Genomic DNA, 17,624 nt, shown 5'->3' on the forward strand with positions numbered 1-17,624 from the left:
AAACCAAACTTATAGAAGTCTTTAAAGTTAAGACAGAAAACGATAAATATACCTGTATAGAAATGGCTAAAAATGATTTTTGAGTAAATAAGGTCAGCCAGTCATGAAGGTTAAAATATATTTTGAAAACATTGTCATCAAATCAGCCTTTTCATTATATATCTAGTAAAAATGGAAAGATCAGAACTGTTGATGATAGTGGTGGGGAAAAATTGTCAAAAATGGAAGAAAAACTAAAAAAATATTGTTCTTTTAATAAAGAGCAATTTAGGAAACGACAGAGTTTTGCTTTGCCTGTTTCCAGATGGCATGATGACGTCACACTGCACCAGCCCAGGGTGATTCCAGTGTCTGTCCTGTCCGACTGTGCTGACTGGCTCAGGCAGCCCCCGGGACAGGTGGCTTTGCCAGCTGTGGATGGGACTTCTGTTCTGAGGACAGCTCATAAGACATGATGGCAGTGGTGGAACACTGATCCCTAGTTTCTTACCACGGATACCTTGTACTCCCACCGGTGTTAAACCCAGGTCGTATTTTGTTAGCTGACCCCTTACTCTCATTTGGGGCTTTGGGAGGGACACTGCTATTCCTGGTTTGCAGTGTCCAACATCTGCAAAGTGCTCAGGACCCAAATTCAATTCATTCGACTTAACAAACCTTAATTGTTCGGGGAGCTTGAGGCTAGATGGAGGAACAAAAGTCCACAATTAACTGTGTAATATAAGTAGATTAGATTTGATGTTATAGCCAATAAAAGCTGTAAAATACTACACGAACACAAGAGAGGGAGAAATGACAGTGGGGGGAGAGCACGATTATATAGCAGGGATTAGTTCAGTAGTTCTAATTTCTTGGTAATCATTGTAAATGCTAAAGTCCCTGCCCTGGAAAATCTTGACTCCACTGGAGAAGGGAAAAATGGCTTCACAGGTAATGTGCACAGAACTGTTGCTTTAAATAGTAATGCCACTGACCTGAAGACTGATGGGACTTAGTTTCCCACAAGCTTGAGCTTGAAGTGTTTGGAATGTTTATCTGCTTTAAGAGGCCTATTTGTTTGCATGATGTGAGCATTTGCAATTACATGGAATGACTGTTGCATGGATTAATTATGAAAAAAGTGATAAAATTAAAACAAGCATTTTTGAATATGGAATTTGTATCACAAATAAAATGGCTTCCTAGTAAGTATTCTTCTGACTAAGTTTGAGACATTTCTTTGAAATGCAGGCAATCTACATTTACCTTTCAGCAAAATCACAGGTACCTACCTGCCATAGGCCCTTGGGGTGCAATCATTAGAAACCTAAATGTTCTTTCCTTGAATATGAAGAGTGTAGTGTAGTGTCTCTATTACTAAATGTCAGTTTGGTTTTGGTTGTCTTTTCATTGTGTGAGAGTGATGAAATATTTTATTTTCTTACTCCATTAGAGAACAAAAATTAAGTTTGATTTCTTCTACCATGAATTTGTGTAGAAGACATGGATTTCCAGTAAGCAGGGACATACTAGCCCAGGAAGGTATTTCAGACTTAGCAGAATTCAAAACACTGAGTAGGCTTGCACAGAGGAAAGAAAGCTAGCATTCACTGAGTACTGTGTACCAGGTGTGATGCTGATACTTTCCTTAGTTTATCTAATCTTAATTTCTCCACCTATTCTCTGGGGTAGTTTCTTTTCTTTCTTTGCTTCCTTTACTTTTCTCTCCTTTTCTCTCTTTTTATGTTCCTCTTTCCTTAGATTTTTACCAAAGTATTTTTATTTATTTATTTATTTGATTTTATAGTGTTTTGTAATTTTTACAAATATATGTAGTGCTCTACATTGATATTTACAGTTATAGAGTGGGGGGAAAAACCCAAATTATGTGACTTATATGCATAAAATCATTATAAATTGACAAAAGCAGAGTATTTTAAAGCAAGTTCCACAGATTATGTTATTTCACCCCTACATATTTAATATCTATCTCTGAGCAGTATGGACTTTTTTTTAATGTAACCACAATGACATTATTACATTTAACATAAAGATAATTCTTTTTACCCAGCTGGGCGTGGCTCAGCGGTTGAGCATTGACCTTAGGATCCAGGCGATCAGGGTTTGATTCCTGGTCAGGGCACATGCCCGGGTTGCAGGCTCAATCTCCAGTTGGGGGCATGCAGGAGGCAGCTGATCAATGACTCTCTCATCTGATGTTTCTATCTCTCTCTCCCTCTCCTTTCCTCTCTCTGAAATCAATAAAGACATATTAAAAAAAAAAAAGCTAATTCTTTGTTATCATTTAACACCCAGTGTATAATCCAGGCAAATGCTTTCGGCGATGGGTGTATTTGTGTCTGTATCTGCATGTGGTTCGTACGGTGCATTGATTGTTGTATCTCTGTCTCTTTTGATCTAAACCTTTTGCCCTGTCCCCACCCCCTTTTTCCTTCCCATTCACTGGTTTCAGAAACTGGGTTAGTTGTCCTATAGAATTCCTACATTCTGATTATGTCTGTTTGCTTTCTTGTGGAATAATTTAATTTGTATTTTTATCCCTCACATTTTCTACAAATAAAGCTCTAGAGGCTTGATTTGGTTTGAAGTTCAATGTTTTTTTTGGCAAAAAAATCTTCGAAGGTGGGCTGTGAGCTTCATACCATCATATCAGAAAGCCACAACGTCTGGTTATCTAACCTCTGGTAATGCAAACACCAACTGCCTTTGTTCCTAACTGACTTTCCATGAGGGTTTCATCCTTTGATGGTCTTTTCCTGAAGCAATTATTTTCTTAGAGGCTACAAAATGGTGATTTTCTAATTTTATCATTACTTCTCCATTTGTTAGATTTTTTCCTATTAAAAAAAATCTTTCCCTCATCAGTTCAGGCTGTCTGGCTATCCCAAAATACAATTTATACAGGGAAGACAGGATAAATGTTTTTTTCTGCCTTTTAATTGCCAAATTTCTAGGTAAGGAGTTAGAGCTTTAGAGGAAGCTTTTTTCTTCTTTTCCATCTTTCAGATAGTGAAGTTGGCTCAAAGATGTCAAGTATATTGTTAAAGATCCCAAGTAGCTATTAAGGAACAGAAATGGTATGTAAACCAAAAAAGCATATATTATTTCTACTAAAGCAAAATGCACCCCTGCCCTTGCCCCCCCCCCCCCCCCCCAGTTGCTGACAGCTGGTGGTTGCTACTGCAAATATCTCCCACGGCTCTGACCTTTAGGAACCAGGCTCTGAGAACACTCCTTTGAAGCATTTTGGGCTTTATAAACATACATTGTCCTCTAAAACTATGGTCAAATGAGATGCTGGCCTGGATAGGCAAAGAACTGGGCAGAGCCAGAAAATACAGTACTCTACCTAGCAGGAGAGGCTTTGGGCATCCCAGTGTGTGTTTTAGGCTGTAGCAGCCAAAGTGTGAGTCACTCTAAGTTATGGTTGGAGCAGATATCAGTGATCCGAACATTTGGGAGAGTTGGGATGTTAAGACATCTTAACATCTGACAACTCCCCAAAATATTCTCCTCTTTCTTCTGCCACTCCCACCCTCTGCCATTCTAGATTTGAGAATTTAGCTAACTGCCTGAACATTGTTTTACAATTCTGAAACCTCAGTTGACTGTATGTATCCTGGCATCTTCCCCCCCACCCTGCCCCCGCTCAGGTGCAGCGGTCCTTTTAGTATCTTAGAGTAGTATTAAAGCAGCAGAGATCACTTAGTAAATACTGGTGATTTTCTTGGCTTCTTGGTCTACGACATCACAGGCTTCTAATGCTGGAGTCTCTACCTGACTCAGAACATTTCCCAAGACTTCATACAACCCAGAAATATAAAAAATATTTTTTAGTAGCCTCCACATTTCACCCCTCCCATCAACATGACAGTCTACATTAGAAACAAATAACAAACCCTAGAATTGCATTTGAAGGTTTCCTGTGCTTATGTGGCTAGAGGCCCTGTCTCAGCCTCTGATGTTCCAGTAAAGAAGGCCCACATCCCTGCTGTCCCAGGCCACTACCAAAATTCCCTAAATACCTAAACTTTATACATCAGGCAAGAATTTATGCTCTGTCTGTCCTTGCTTACAGGAGACTGAAATTAGCCCCATAAAAATGTGCTGTGGGCTGTAAACAGAGGTTCTCTGAAGCAGTTCTCTAGCACAAACAAGGTAGCAATTTGGTGATCTGCTTTGAGGAGATAAGGTCAGAGACAGAGCCTATATATAAAGAATGGACAAAGAGGGTGCGAAAATGTCATTCAGAGTCGCCTCCATAAAGTTATGCTTAAATATTAGGCTTCTTTACAGAACATCTGGCGCGGCACTGTCCAACAGAACTTTCTGTGATGGTGGAAATGTTCTATGCTGTGCTGTCCAATAAGGAGACTGGAAATGGTCTACATCTGTGCTGTCCAATAAGGGGACCACTGGCTGTGCGTGGTTCCCGAGCCCTTGACATGTGGGTTGTGCAGCTGAAATACTCAATTTTTAATTATATTTCATTTTAATTGATTAAAATTAAAACTTAATAGCACATATAGGTAGGGGTTACCATATCAGACAGTGTAGATCTGGCCCTTGTACTCTTTTTACCTCTCCTAACAATATTCATAATTTGGGGTTATTATAAAATTGTTCAGAAACTGAAGGGACCAATTTCATTAATCTCAGTGATGAATTTCTCTTGTGAAATTAGATTTGTGATGGCTTCGAAATTCTAGCGTCCTTGTACAAAATCAAACTATTATGAGACTCTTCACTGGAAAATAATGCTCAAACTTTGATTTTTAAAATGAAGTATGAATTACATGCTTTAGTGGTGATGGTTACACAGTGATGGGACTGCACTTAATGACACTGAATTTTACCCTTAGAAATGGTTAAAATGGTACATTTTGTGTTAAATATATTTTACCACAATAAAAAAATTATATGTTTTATTTTCTTTCACTGGGCCCAATTTTAATTTTGTTAAAATCTCCCGCTGCCCACAGGCCTTGCTGAGGACCTGGTCCTGCATGTTCCGGGCAGCAGCGTGTTTCTCTTCGGTGAGGCCGACCTGCCCGAGAAGCGCAGTCTTGTCCAGAGAAGGAAGCAGCTCGGCTGGTTCACAAGGAGGGATTTCAGTTCTCTCGAACCTGACTTGGGAGCTGCACCTGCCCGAAGATGTGGTTTAACAGGTTCTCAGTATGGTTCTGTTCTTTTGATTTTACTCTTGATGATAGAATCCTGTCATCCCCTTGGCTTGGTCCCTCCTGCATTATGGAGGTTACAGTTGGGACTCCTTCTTGAATTGGGTAAGGGTCTTGCTCAGCCCTTACTCTCACCTTTGTCTTCATAAGCTGACTAGAGAGGTGAGAAGCCCTCCTTGGATATTTGATGAAAGGCCCTTAGAGTGATATTCAAGGAGCCCTGCAGCGTGGCCATTGGTGATGAGAATGGTTGTCACTCCTGACACTGGGGTAGGATCCTGGAGGCCTGTTGCTGTGCCAGGTGTGACATTGTATCTGAGGTGTGGTGGGGACACTTGGAGGGTAGGGACTTGGGTAGAGGTTACTTTTAGCTGGTCGGAAAGTTTCTCAGAACTTGACCATTCAGTGTGGCCAAGTTGATGCATACAGCTGGAACTCAGTTCTGAAGGCAGCTGGGGAAACACTTCTCTAGATAACAGGCTTCTAGAACAGAGAGGACAAACACTGGGAATGGTCTCCCTTCCCTTGGATTTCACCAGCTCTTGCCGCTCTTCTGCTCCAGCCCTCTCTCCTGTATGCAGGGCTTACATAGGAAAAGGCAGTGGCGACTCTCTCCAAAACTCCATCCTTGTTTCCTGTAGTTCACCATCCTGGTGCCATTATTTGAGTCTTAATTCTTTCATTCTCAAATACCTTCTGTAGGGGTTACGAATTCAACCATGCTAGATAGCATTTTGGAAGTCAGTTAATACCTTAGCAGTTAAAAAATATTGGCTACCCAAGAGGTGGGCAGGTATAGGAAACACATTTCCTCATAGCACAACTCTGCGGCAGTTACACAAAGGCCTTCAGGTAAGAACCCTGGTGCAGAATTCTCCCAAACAAATGGCATCTGTAATCGGGTAGAGTAGTGTAAGGAAAAAAAAAATCACAGGCTTTGAGGCTGTGCTTGAATCCTGGCCTTGCTGTTTACTGGCCATGTGACCTCCGAGAGTTCCTTAATCCCAAGCTTCAGTTCCCGTATCTATGAAATGGACATAATAATTGTACCTCCCCCATAAGACTGTGAAGTTGAAATAATGTCAGTTAAGTGCCAAATGCAGTACTAAAGGGCCTTTTTTTCCCCTTCCCTGTAGAGAGGAGATATATAAAAAGTGATTATAAATGTGTTGCAGTATGTAGTCATGGAAAAAGGAAGAAACTGATCGCTCCCTGCCAATTTGAACCTAACATTTTCCCACGATTTGTCTCGCAAGTGTAGAAGTGTAAGTTTTGTGACTAAATTCTCAGAAATCTAGTTCCTGGTTTCTAATTTGAGCCTCACTAAAGACTGAAGGGATTGTACCATAGACCCTGTCAGCGCAGTGCAGTGCCAGGTAGCTGGGATTACAGTCAGTGGGTGGGAACTAAAAACAGGCGTCTTGGTGTTAGAATACAGCAGGGCTGACTTTAGCGTTAGGTTAGGCGAACCCTTGAGAAAATTCAGTGCTCATTGTGGCTGGCGGTGCTGTGAGAATGAATGGGTCTGCAGTTGGGAAGAACTTTAACCAGATATTAAAAGCATATCTGAGTTGAAGACCAGATGTTCAGAGTTCGCACAAAAATGTTTAAAGATGGTATTTTCAAGGCAATTTTGATACCGGTGAAGATGTAGTTACAGGCACTTAGGCTGCTAATGGTACTATCAATTGGTTTAAAGCTTTGGTAGTGAGTTGATGATATACATCAAGAGCTCTAAAGATGTATATAGCTGCCTGGTAGGAGCTCTGTTCCTAGTGATAAATCCTAAGGAGATAATAGAAGGTACATGTACTTATGCACAAGTATATTTATCAGAGTATGACTTATAATAGCAAATGCTGGAAACATTCTAAATGTTCAATATTTGAGAATGATTAAATAAACTATGCCATACCGAAGTGAAAGACTATTATGCAAGCAATTAAGCATGGCATTGTGGAAGAATCTTTAGAGACATGGAAAATATAATACAATGTAGAGAGAATTTGTAGTTAATTAATACAACAAGTAATTTGTTAACTACTTAGTATGCACCAGGCACTGTCATCAGTGGGCAAAATAGAATTTATATGCCCTCAAAGAAGTTATATTCCAGTGGGTTGGGGTGAGGAGGCAGGAAATAAATAACAAGCTTAATAAATAATTAATTATATAGCCTGTTGGAAAATGATAAATGCTACAGCCCTATAGCCAAAAAAAGAAAAAAAAAAAGGTTCTGGGATGGGGTGAATTGCGGTTGAAAATGCAATAATCCAAAGTAAGCCTCATTGTGAAGGTGGCTTTGGAGCAAAGACGAGGAGGGAAGCCTTTAGCCACGTGTAGATGTGGGCAAGGGTCTCAGATAGAGGAACTAGCCTCTGGCAAGGCCAAAGGATATAAAGTAGTATAGCCCAGCCTGGCATGGCTCAGTGGTTGAGCATCGACCTAGGATCCTAGAGGTGGAGGTTTGGTTCCCAGTCAGGGCACATGCTGGGATTGTGGGCTTGATCCCCAGCAAGGGTCATGCAGGAGGCAGCCGATCAATGACTCTCTCATCACTGATGTTTCTCTCTCTCTTTCTCTCTCTCTTTCTCCCTTCCTCTCTGAATTCAATAAAAAAGATATATTTAAAGTAGTATAAACAGTATGATCTAGATATTGTAAAATATATATGCATCTATTTTATTTATTCCATAAATTTATAAGAAAAACATTTTAAAATTAGTAATGCTTCCAACTTATTTTTATAATTTCTCTAAATGGACCTTGTGATTATTATTTTCCGTTATCTTCCATGAAGAACAATTTTTAAGGTTTTTCAGTTGGGTTTCAGTGTATTTATTCAGATTGGATTTGATGGAAGATTCAAGATAAGAAGGAAAAAGTAGCCCAACTTTCCCTCCACGTGTCTTTTTTGCTAATATCTCCTGACAGGTGGTAGAAACCTTAAGTTGTGCATAAAACATGAAAATTACTGGAGTTGCTAAGTTTGGGCAACATTGTTTGTCTAGAGACCCTTCATTTAATAGGCTCAAAGCAGATGCTAGTAGACAAATAACAGGTTTCAAGATGGAAGAGTAAGGGTGTGGATAAATAATGTGTGTCTAGTATTTTGCAAACCAGATTGGAATTCAGGTTTAAGATACGTGATCAGCCCAAATCTGAGGTGACCTTACTTGCACAAATTCACCCTTGAAAAACATTTATGTAGGAAGGAAAAAAATGCTTTCAATTTTTAAGGTGCTATATAGTGAAGTAGAATTTACAGTACTCCTGTCATTGGGGCATACATGTTATTCACCTGATTTTTCAATGCATTTCGTTCCCAACGATAGCGATTTCCCTTATTTTAAAATGTAATGGCTTTATATATTTTTCTAACTTTTTTTAGTTATATCAGTGTTTCTCAACAAATTTTTCCACTTCTCCCATCAAAACAGAAAAGCCTCAACACATTGTTGCTGTTTATTTCTTTTCCTAAAAGAAAAAATTAAATAGAATGATTGGTGCTATCAACTGAACACTTACAGTTAACTTTCCAGTGACAAATTAATCTACACAGTCCCCCAGAGGAAGCAGATCTATGAGGGAACAGGTTTCTGTTTTGAAGTTCCCTAAGAATATTATAAACAGAGGGAGGAAAAAAGTGAGCTCAGAAATGACTAACACTCTTACTCAGTGCCAAACAGACAAAATCTTTTAAACCAAATTCCTTTTTAAAAGTTTGTAGTTGGCCAGCTCGTGGGGAACATAAATTAGGGCAAAGCAGTAATAGTTGATACTTTTAGATCTATAAATAAATACTTTATACATATATATTTAAAACCCCCAAACATTTATGGGATAATTTAAACACTGCTGGCTGATATGTTATATTAATGGCCTGCATATACTGTATGCATCATTGTTTAAAAATACAGGGACAATTCTTTGAACTACATAGTTTCATATGATGTTTTAGGAATCATAGATGGAGGTAGTTGTCACATCTTGGAATCAGGGACTTCTGTTTAGTTATTTAAATGGGTTACTGAGAGCTGCCCCTGCTACTTCTCTCTCTGTAAATCACAAGTGTAGCATCATCAGGCACTTTTCTTGACAGTGAATAATGCAATTTACTCTACATCAAAACCTTTACTTCGTCTTTGAAAAATAATTTCCTGTTTTAGAATGACTCTTTTAAGTTTTAAGGAATCTATTTTCATAATTTTCTGTTTGATTGTAAATCCAGTTGGGATGATGGGAAATGAAAGCCTCAATGTGTAATTAAATACATAACCTGTATGGACACATGAAGGACTTAGGCAATGAACTGGTGAAAAAATCGGGAGCAGGCAAGTCACCTGAGCTGGCTCACCTGGGCTGGCTTCATTCCACGACGATGTTCATTTGCACCTACTTCTATAATTTCCTCTGAATTATTGCTATTCTGAAAGATTCAAAGTTGAGAAATTGAGGCTCACAATTTCTTGCAGAGCAGGAAATCATTATAGGCATTTTGCAGAAAAACAGCTGAGCAAAAGCAGTGTCCTAAGGAGGTGGAGCTTGAATTCAGATCCCTAGGGTGCCACTCCCAGTCCTGTGCCACATGGTTTGAGCTTAGCTTTCTTTTCTGTAGGTCTGGCCACATGCATAAGAGTCCTGCATTTTTCCTGCCATGGGAGCATGGGATTTAGCAATTAGGTTTGAGTTTTACGGCTTTAGTCATCAAATGTCCTGTTTCAGCTGTGGTTTCTCTTTAGTATGTGTTCTAAAAAATTCAAAGTACCAATATGTAATGATGACTAATTGCTTTCGGTGTAATAACTATTTGTATTGTTGAACCTGAGTTCCAACTCTGTTGCCTTGCTCTCTTTGTTACTCTGAAGCAAAGACCACATTTAGGCTAGGTTTTATCTTATTTTCACCTTCTTCATGTTTTTATGCCCAGCAACCTGCATGGTTGCTGACACTTAGAAGGTTTTCAGTAAAAACATATTTACTGAGGGAGTTGCACACTGGTCCATGAGACGCTCTCTATTTATTCAAATTGTAATGTGACCCACAAGTTTGAAGTTCTCTTTTCAGATACGAAAATGCCAAATATCCCCAAACACCACCTCAGCTCTCTCCTCATGCGTGTTTGAATACTAGCCACCAAAGAGGAGCTCAATGTAATAAGTAGAACTTCTAAAGACACCCCTAGGCAAGTTCTGACCCGTTAAATCAGAACTCTTTCTATGGAGGAAAAGATATAGAATCTTTTTACCTTTAATTGATTGAAGATGATGGTATTTAAAACTGTTTTTGAGACTAATTTTGATCTAAAGGGGAAAAAAGGGCACGTGTTTCCTCTGAGCACCACTTTTTCGTTGTTCTAATGGGCTCTTCACTGTCATTTTGTCTGAATGCAGTTTTTTATTTGTGCCATTCCAGACATGGTCCTACCACAAGCATCTTTAAACCAGACACTAATAGCAGAGTTCACAGTCATTACTGCCAGGGCTCCAACACAAATATTGCATTTGTGTTTGCAAAAGCTACACATCAGATGTTAATTAAGTGCATTTGGGGTTTTTTTTTCTGCTTAAACAATCTGGCATAAAGAGTTTACATCTATATCAGTTCACCATAAGGTCTCTACAATATCTGAATCACCAGCCGTACAGTATATGATAAATACAGTGTTTCCACACAAGAAAATAACAGAATTGTCAGGAAAACATCAGGCCTGTTATATTTCCCTGTGAAATAATAGCAACGGAATCTCAGTTTCTTTTTCTTTTTGATAAAAAAAAGTATTTAACTAGGAGTAAACACCAATATTTAGAATGATAAATTTTCATTAAAGAACAGAACACATGGAAAGTGAAATCATACCAAAGGTTTTTTTCCTTGTTTTTAGCTTGCTTCAGGGCGTTGTGACAGTTGCGTTGGAATAAAATTGGGATTTGAGCTCTGCAGTGAGGAGGTTCTGCTGCCGCCAGAGCAGCGAGTGCCAATCTGTGGAGGCAGGAGAGGAGCGGAACCGCAAACTGAGAAACAAACTTTCACATCAGGTTTCTAATTTTAGAGCAAAAAATAGAATTACTTTAATTATATGACATTTCACTGAAATACGATATGCTGGGATTAATTATCTTCCTTATTTAAAAATTCTTACTAAGTTTAAATTAGCATAAAGAGTGAAATTGAGCATTTGAATAAGGTCAATGGAACTGCTGGATTTAAAAGCGGAATTTGATTCATTAGAATTAGCTCACCATGGTGGTGTTGGACTTGGAAAAGATTAAATGGAGGAAGTGGGGAAAGCACTCATTTGGGCAGAAAGTAGTTTTCTTTTCTTCCCTGCCCCCGCCCCCTTCCAAGGGAGAAATGGGTCATGGCCTCCTAACCCCACAGAAAGGAAACGACCCCCTGATTAGGTCAGAAACTTCTCAGAATTATTGATTGCCTCTGTTCATTCACCACTTACGTAGGATAGAGCAATAAAACAAATTAAATTATTGTGTAATTAAAGTTTAATAGAAGATTTAAAATAACACATAGCAATGGTATACATGAAAAATGATCATTCTATGTTAAGTGATTACCTCTTATTTTATTTAAAAGAGGATATAAAAGTTACTTTTGATGTTTAATTTTATTTTTCTAAGAAATAATTAACTTTTAAGTATGCTTTTGAAGGCATTTTAAAATAGGGTCTTTTAAAAAATTTAGTGAGTCAGTGTTGGGACAAGTGTATTCTTTATCAAACTCTTGAGAAATCAAGGGAATGAATTTATCTTAGGCAATGAATTCATCTATTAACAAGAATGATCACCTTTGGAAATCTACTGAAAAGGGACAATTATTAGGTATATGGCTGTAAAAGGTGCCTTGGAATTTGCTGGGTGTAGGATTCGGGAAACGTCCTGTGGCTGTAGGGATGGAATGGCCGTTGCCACCATAGCATGGGGAGGAAGAGCCCTGGGTCCATATGAAGGAACTTCCATTGAAAGTGACTTGCTCCCTCAAGCTGATCAATTGCATGTTAATATCTGAATGTTGGTTGGGCATATCAAAATTTTGAAATAGCAAAGCACAATAGGCCCAATATGTATTTTGAATAGTTATACTTACTATAACAGAGTATATGCATACTCTTCAACAAAACATAAGATTGTTGGGGTGATGATGAAGAGGAGGCTACTTCTTGAGTCAGAATAGGGAATGTATATCAGATTTGAGGAAATCATTACCTGTTGAGGGGTGGAGGAGAGAGAGAAAGACCATGTTTGGATATTTTCTGTTAATGAATGACATTAGCATTGGCAAAAAAATTCTTCCAATGTACTCTGCGAAATGTTAAAACCAATATACTTCTCAGAGATATTTAGAATAAGTGATTGGTGTATGAGATTATGAAAGAGAGATGTATTGACTGTTAGGAAATTTAATTTTTATGAAATCAGCATTATAGAGAAATACTGTAATCTGATTCATTTCTGCAGAATTCCCAGTAGGAAGAGGCCCAGCCTCGGGAGTTGAAATGTTTCATTATGTGTACATGTGTGGGAAAAAGCCGAAATGTGGTTTCCGTGTGCTGATTTTCTGTAAAGCGTCTATTAGTGTGAGAGTGCCCGGCTAAGGCAGCAGAGCCCCCAAACCACGGCTGTCTAGGGGAAAGTGAACCCAGAAGGATATGTCTGATGGATACTGACATCATGAGCAATAAGTTTGAAAGTAGCAAGGAAAAGCTATGACAGTAAAATAATGTTGAAATAGTAGCTAAGGAATTGTCATATGCTGAAGATGAGGTCAGCCTTTTATCCCCCATCAATCCCTGATCAACTTTGCTTTTAGAAATGTAAGGTTCCCCCAAAATGAGGAAACTGCAAACCTAAGCTTTTCATACCAGCGCTAACTTAACCAAGTTGTCCATTTTATAATGTGAACTATAATTAGAGCAGGGCTATTTATGTAACATGAGCTGCACCGTTCCTGAGGCAAGAAAAAGAGGAATGTTTGCCCCTGGGCTCTAGAGCAACAGGGCTGCAGAGTGGCACTGGCAGTCTCACGCCCTGGGGATGCTGGGGGTGGAAGGAAGAGGTGCCTCCAGCAGCTTGTACTGAAGAAGGTATGCATAGTGCCCCAAACCCTGCCAAACCCACACTCTCATGAGACACAAGTGTCTTTTCCCTTCCCAATTCCACAGCTGTTTGTCACTTTTCAGTGACCTCCTTCCCTAACCAAGACCGTTGTTGAAGTTCACTTGAATTGGATGTCAACCTAACTCAGTGATAGCAGGTGTGTGTGTAGGGAGGAAGGGAAGGGTGCAGAGAGTGATGTATTTGTGTCTCCCAGACCCTTAGGCCTGACACTGAATTCCAGCCTTTGTGGAGATGTCCTTGGAAATGAATGAAAGGCAAAGACTTCTTGCTGCTGTTAATATTTAATACTAAAATGTTCTTTCCTTTCTCTGTTGATATTTTGGAAAATCTGGACTCTTCTTAACTGTTTTAGAAAAAACAACCTTCAGATACTTTCAGAGTAGGTAAGAGTTTCTGCTTGCAGCTCATATATATATATATATATATATATATATATATATTATTTTTTTTTAAATAAAATTCTGGAGTTGATAATGAGAAATATTTGTAATATTTTAAAATAAAACTAAGTAAAGGTAGCTCCTTAGATTAAAATTGGCTAAAGAATCAAACATTCAGAGGGAGGTTTTTGCTTTGCTTGATTAACATGCTCTTCTAATGATTTAGGCATCGGCACCAGCCCGTACGTGATGAACTGCAATGTTACCATAGACTCTCAAGACTTGGCTTTGGGAAAAGAGATTGCTAGTGCCATTCGGGGCTCAAATGCAAATGGATTGAAGGGTGTCCAAGCGATGGCTTTTCCCCATGAAGGAAAAATTGAGATAGCTTGCAACGTAGAGAGTTTTGAAGACCAAGAAGCTACAGAAACCTCAGAAGACTCTCAATACATGGCTTATAGTGTTCTTGGGGATCATTTTTCTTACATATCTCCTCATTACATAGAAGCTCAAGTTAAAAAGCTGGCGGGTGATCGAGGAATTGGTACTATCGGGAGAGCATTAATTGGATTTACACCCCAAGAGTGCAAGAACTGTGCTGAATATGCTATAAAGGAAAATATTGGGGAATTCTGGAAGATACGGGGAGGTGTTTTCATGTGATCCAGTTTAAGAATTCATGGAAATTTCAAGGAAAAATATCAATCATTACAAAGATTTTTTTAGCCAATGAAGATGAAGATACAAAGAGCTTGGTTATAGCTGTATATTGGAAAATTGGAAGCATTCTTTGTTCAACAATCAGTCTTTATGGATTGTTCATAATTGCCCTGTGATATTTCTAGTTGTCATTAAAACTTTATGAGAACCTACTTTGCACCAAGTTTATTCACTTTGTGCATCAGAAACCCTCCTGAATCAGCTGAATAATATGGCCATGGTTGCTGAACCACCTTTGATTATTGTGATCAACACCAAAAATGGACTTGACTTACTGTACTTGGTTTTCCCAAACTCTTTATTCCCAAGCTCTGTATTCAACTTTTATTTTTCAAGTAATCATTTTTGTAATGTGTACTTTAAAAAATAAAGTACTAAGTGACTAAAAAGTGGAGAGAATTATAAAATAAAATTACTCTGTCGACACATGATTGTTCCTTTTTGCCTTACCACTTTTAGGATAACCTATTGTTTATTCCAGCGATAACTCCAAAAACATGATTTGTCTAATTTTTTAATGTTTATATAGGAGGGTGGAATGGTGGTGTTGGGCATGACTTCAAGGAATTGTGTTTATCCTTTTTGGAATTTAAATGGCAAGTCTGAAGATTTAGGGAATATACTGCTTTTGAGCAAAGAGAAGAGTATCAGTGGAAGAATTTTATTTGAAAGAAATCAAAATATGTAGTCATTTTGTGAACTAAAAGAAGCCACTTGTTGATTCTGGCAATTTTATGTAAATCTGTAGTATTTATATTGCTTTAGTACAAGGTACTTGCTATCCATAAAGCACAAAGAAATGTATTTTTTCTGTTGATTTTGTTTATCAAGAAAGACCATGGTCTTTCCAAATGAGAGCACATAATATGAATTTAAGGAATTAAAAATAAAAAGGAGATTGAATTCAAACTTTCTATAGGATCCAGTAATCTATCCTAATATTTTTTTACTTACATTTGACTCTTGAGTCTGGTTGTATTAATTTTGTTCCAGAATTATGCTGCTTTGGGTGTTTTTGCTGTCAATATAAACACCAAAAAGATGGAGAAATGATGGACTAGGTTTTGCTGTGGTGAAGAGAGCAAATGTTGTTCAGTTAGATGCAATGGGTCAGTTTCTTAGACTGTGAGAGCTAGGAAGCAATAGCACCTAGTTGTTCGTTGCTTTGGCAGAGGCCATGTAGCTGGTGGAACAAGCACTGGTCAGTGGATTGGAGGGCTTGGTCTCACCTCCCATGTAGCCATAGTTCCATCACCTTTAAAATAGGGAAAAGTCATGTATTCTGGGGAACTAGATAGAAGCATTTGTAAGCTGACATGTAAAAATGAAATGTATTGTTAATACTCTTTCCTTATCTATTCTAGAGCTTTGCTCTTATGGGCATCAATATTCAGCAGATGAAAGAGGGTAAAAGCACATGGTGCCGCGGAGTTATTTGGGATTGTAAGAGGATTTGATTCATTCGCCAGTTACCTGAATTAACCTCTCCAGGTTCCTGTCGCTGTCTTCCAGGCTGCTGGCTTTGCCCAAGGTCTGCTTAGAACTAAACATCAGAGTTTCAGTTTTGGAAGATAAAACATGTTCTGGAGATGGATGGTGGTGATGGTTGCACAGTAATGCGAATACTTAATGCCAATGAACTATATACTTAAAAATGGTTAAAATGGTAAATTGTATATATATGTCTATTTTACTGCAATTAACAAAAAGTATATATTAATTCCACAAAAGTTAAAAACAAACACCTGAATAAGATAATTTCACTAAGCCTATACTTTCTAAATAAAATTTTGGCAAATTTCTCATATCCATTAAATACACAAACATAAAAGACCTGTTCTTCCTTTTTTAACCTATTATGATGGACTTTGGCACTACATATGAGGTTTAATGGTTTAAAATAGAGTTGATTAAATTTGGCCTTTAATCGAAAAACAATAATTTATAATTTTTTTTATGAAGAGTTTTCAAAACCAGTACAATGATGTCTTACCCCTTGGTCATATCCTAATTCCCCTGTTCTTTCCTACTGGCTTTCTTTCCCTCCTCCCTTGCTTCACCACGGTTCTTTAGAAAATCCAAACTAGCAGTAAATTGCTGTAGGTTTAATCCACGGGCAGATACCATATCATCAGTATTTTCTTTACCTTAGCTGGCAGAAGTAGCTGGGATAGGTCTATAACATCTAAGGATTATCAAATTGGGTTGAGAAAATCTGACAAAGTGAACTGACAAATACCCTAACTCATATTAACCTTTTCTCATGCTGGCCTGTTAGAAGCAAATCGACAGCTTGTGCAGATGTTTCCGCAGCGTTTTTTTCTGCAGGACCACAAAGTGGACATTGTATGGAACGTGGCTTCATAGCTTGTTTAACCTCCATCTGCTGCCAGATGACCTTGCCTGGGGCTTGCGTGGGTTGTGACCAGGGCAAAATGGATGTGGGCAGAGAGTTTACATTTTATCAACCCTTCGGTGTTTCTGCTCTGCCCTCTTCACACTTTAACTTTTAGTCTCTCAGAAGAGGGACAAGGAACGCAAAAAGCTAGGCTGTGAGGGTGATGGGGGCTTTTGTTGTTTTTGTTAGGGGGTGGTATCATTTGTTTCCAACCTGAATTTGGGCTTGACTCAACAATAAATTAAAACGATTTCAACCTAAGGGAGTGGGGTGGACTAAGTAAAATAAAACTGCAAAATAAAACAAAATGGGGGGTAATATTTTCATTCCTCAACGTAATGAAAAGCCTTGCTTGGTAATTGGTTTGTACTGTCTTGCAAGTGGCGTCCGTGGTCCACAAAGGACCACTCTGTGAGAGATCTGCAAGGAATTTATCATTCCCTCTGGCTGAGCCAACGCAGGCTTGATATACAGTTTTGTTTAGTATAAATATTCTCATGTTACTGTTTACTCTGTGGGGATATGAGGATCTCACTGACAGGGTACGTGCTCCACTGCCTTGCTTTTAAAAGGCATTTATTTGACTCTGTTGTTTGTACTTGCCCAGAAACTTCAGAGAACGGCCCGGGAACTTGTTTGATAAGCATCCAGACCATGCTCCCGGAGTATGTCGTGCTCGGGGGTTAGAAAAGCTTATTGTTTTAAGCAGGGCCTGCACATGGCTTCGAAGGGGCCCATTTTTCATAGGTAAGAGCAATTCAGACACTAACAGCAGGCTCTTAGAATGCTCCTCGAAGCTGTAAGGAGAGATCCT

General features: G+C 38.6%; 1 protein-coding gene across 2 annotated transcripts in view; it reads left to right on the top strand.

Moving 5' to 3' along the window:
• Positions 1-14,769, top strand: part of FTCDNL1 (formiminotransferase cyclodeaminase N-terminal like) — a 31,154-nt gene extending 16,385 nt beyond the window's left edge. For both annotated transcript variants that reach the window (XM_087819392.1, XM_087819391.1), the window contains 2 exons: positions 4,983-5,168; positions 13,919-14,769. In XM_087819392.1, coding sequence (XP_087675518.1) covers positions 4,983-5,168; positions 13,919-14,355 — 623 coding nt within the window. In that variant the 3' untranslated portion in view covers positions 14,356-14,769. The remainder of the gene's footprint in view (positions 1-4,982; positions 5,169-13,918) is intronic.
• Positions 14,770-17,624: the final 2,855 nt, after the last annotated feature.

This window comes from Miniopterus natalensis, chromosome 8, assembly GCF_054644295.1.
Source record: "Miniopterus natalensis isolate mMinNat1 chromosome 8, mMinNat1.hap1, whole genome shotgun sequence".
Lineage (NCBI taxonomy): Eukaryota > Metazoa > Chordata > Mammalia > Chiroptera > Miniopteridae > Miniopterus > Miniopterus natalensis.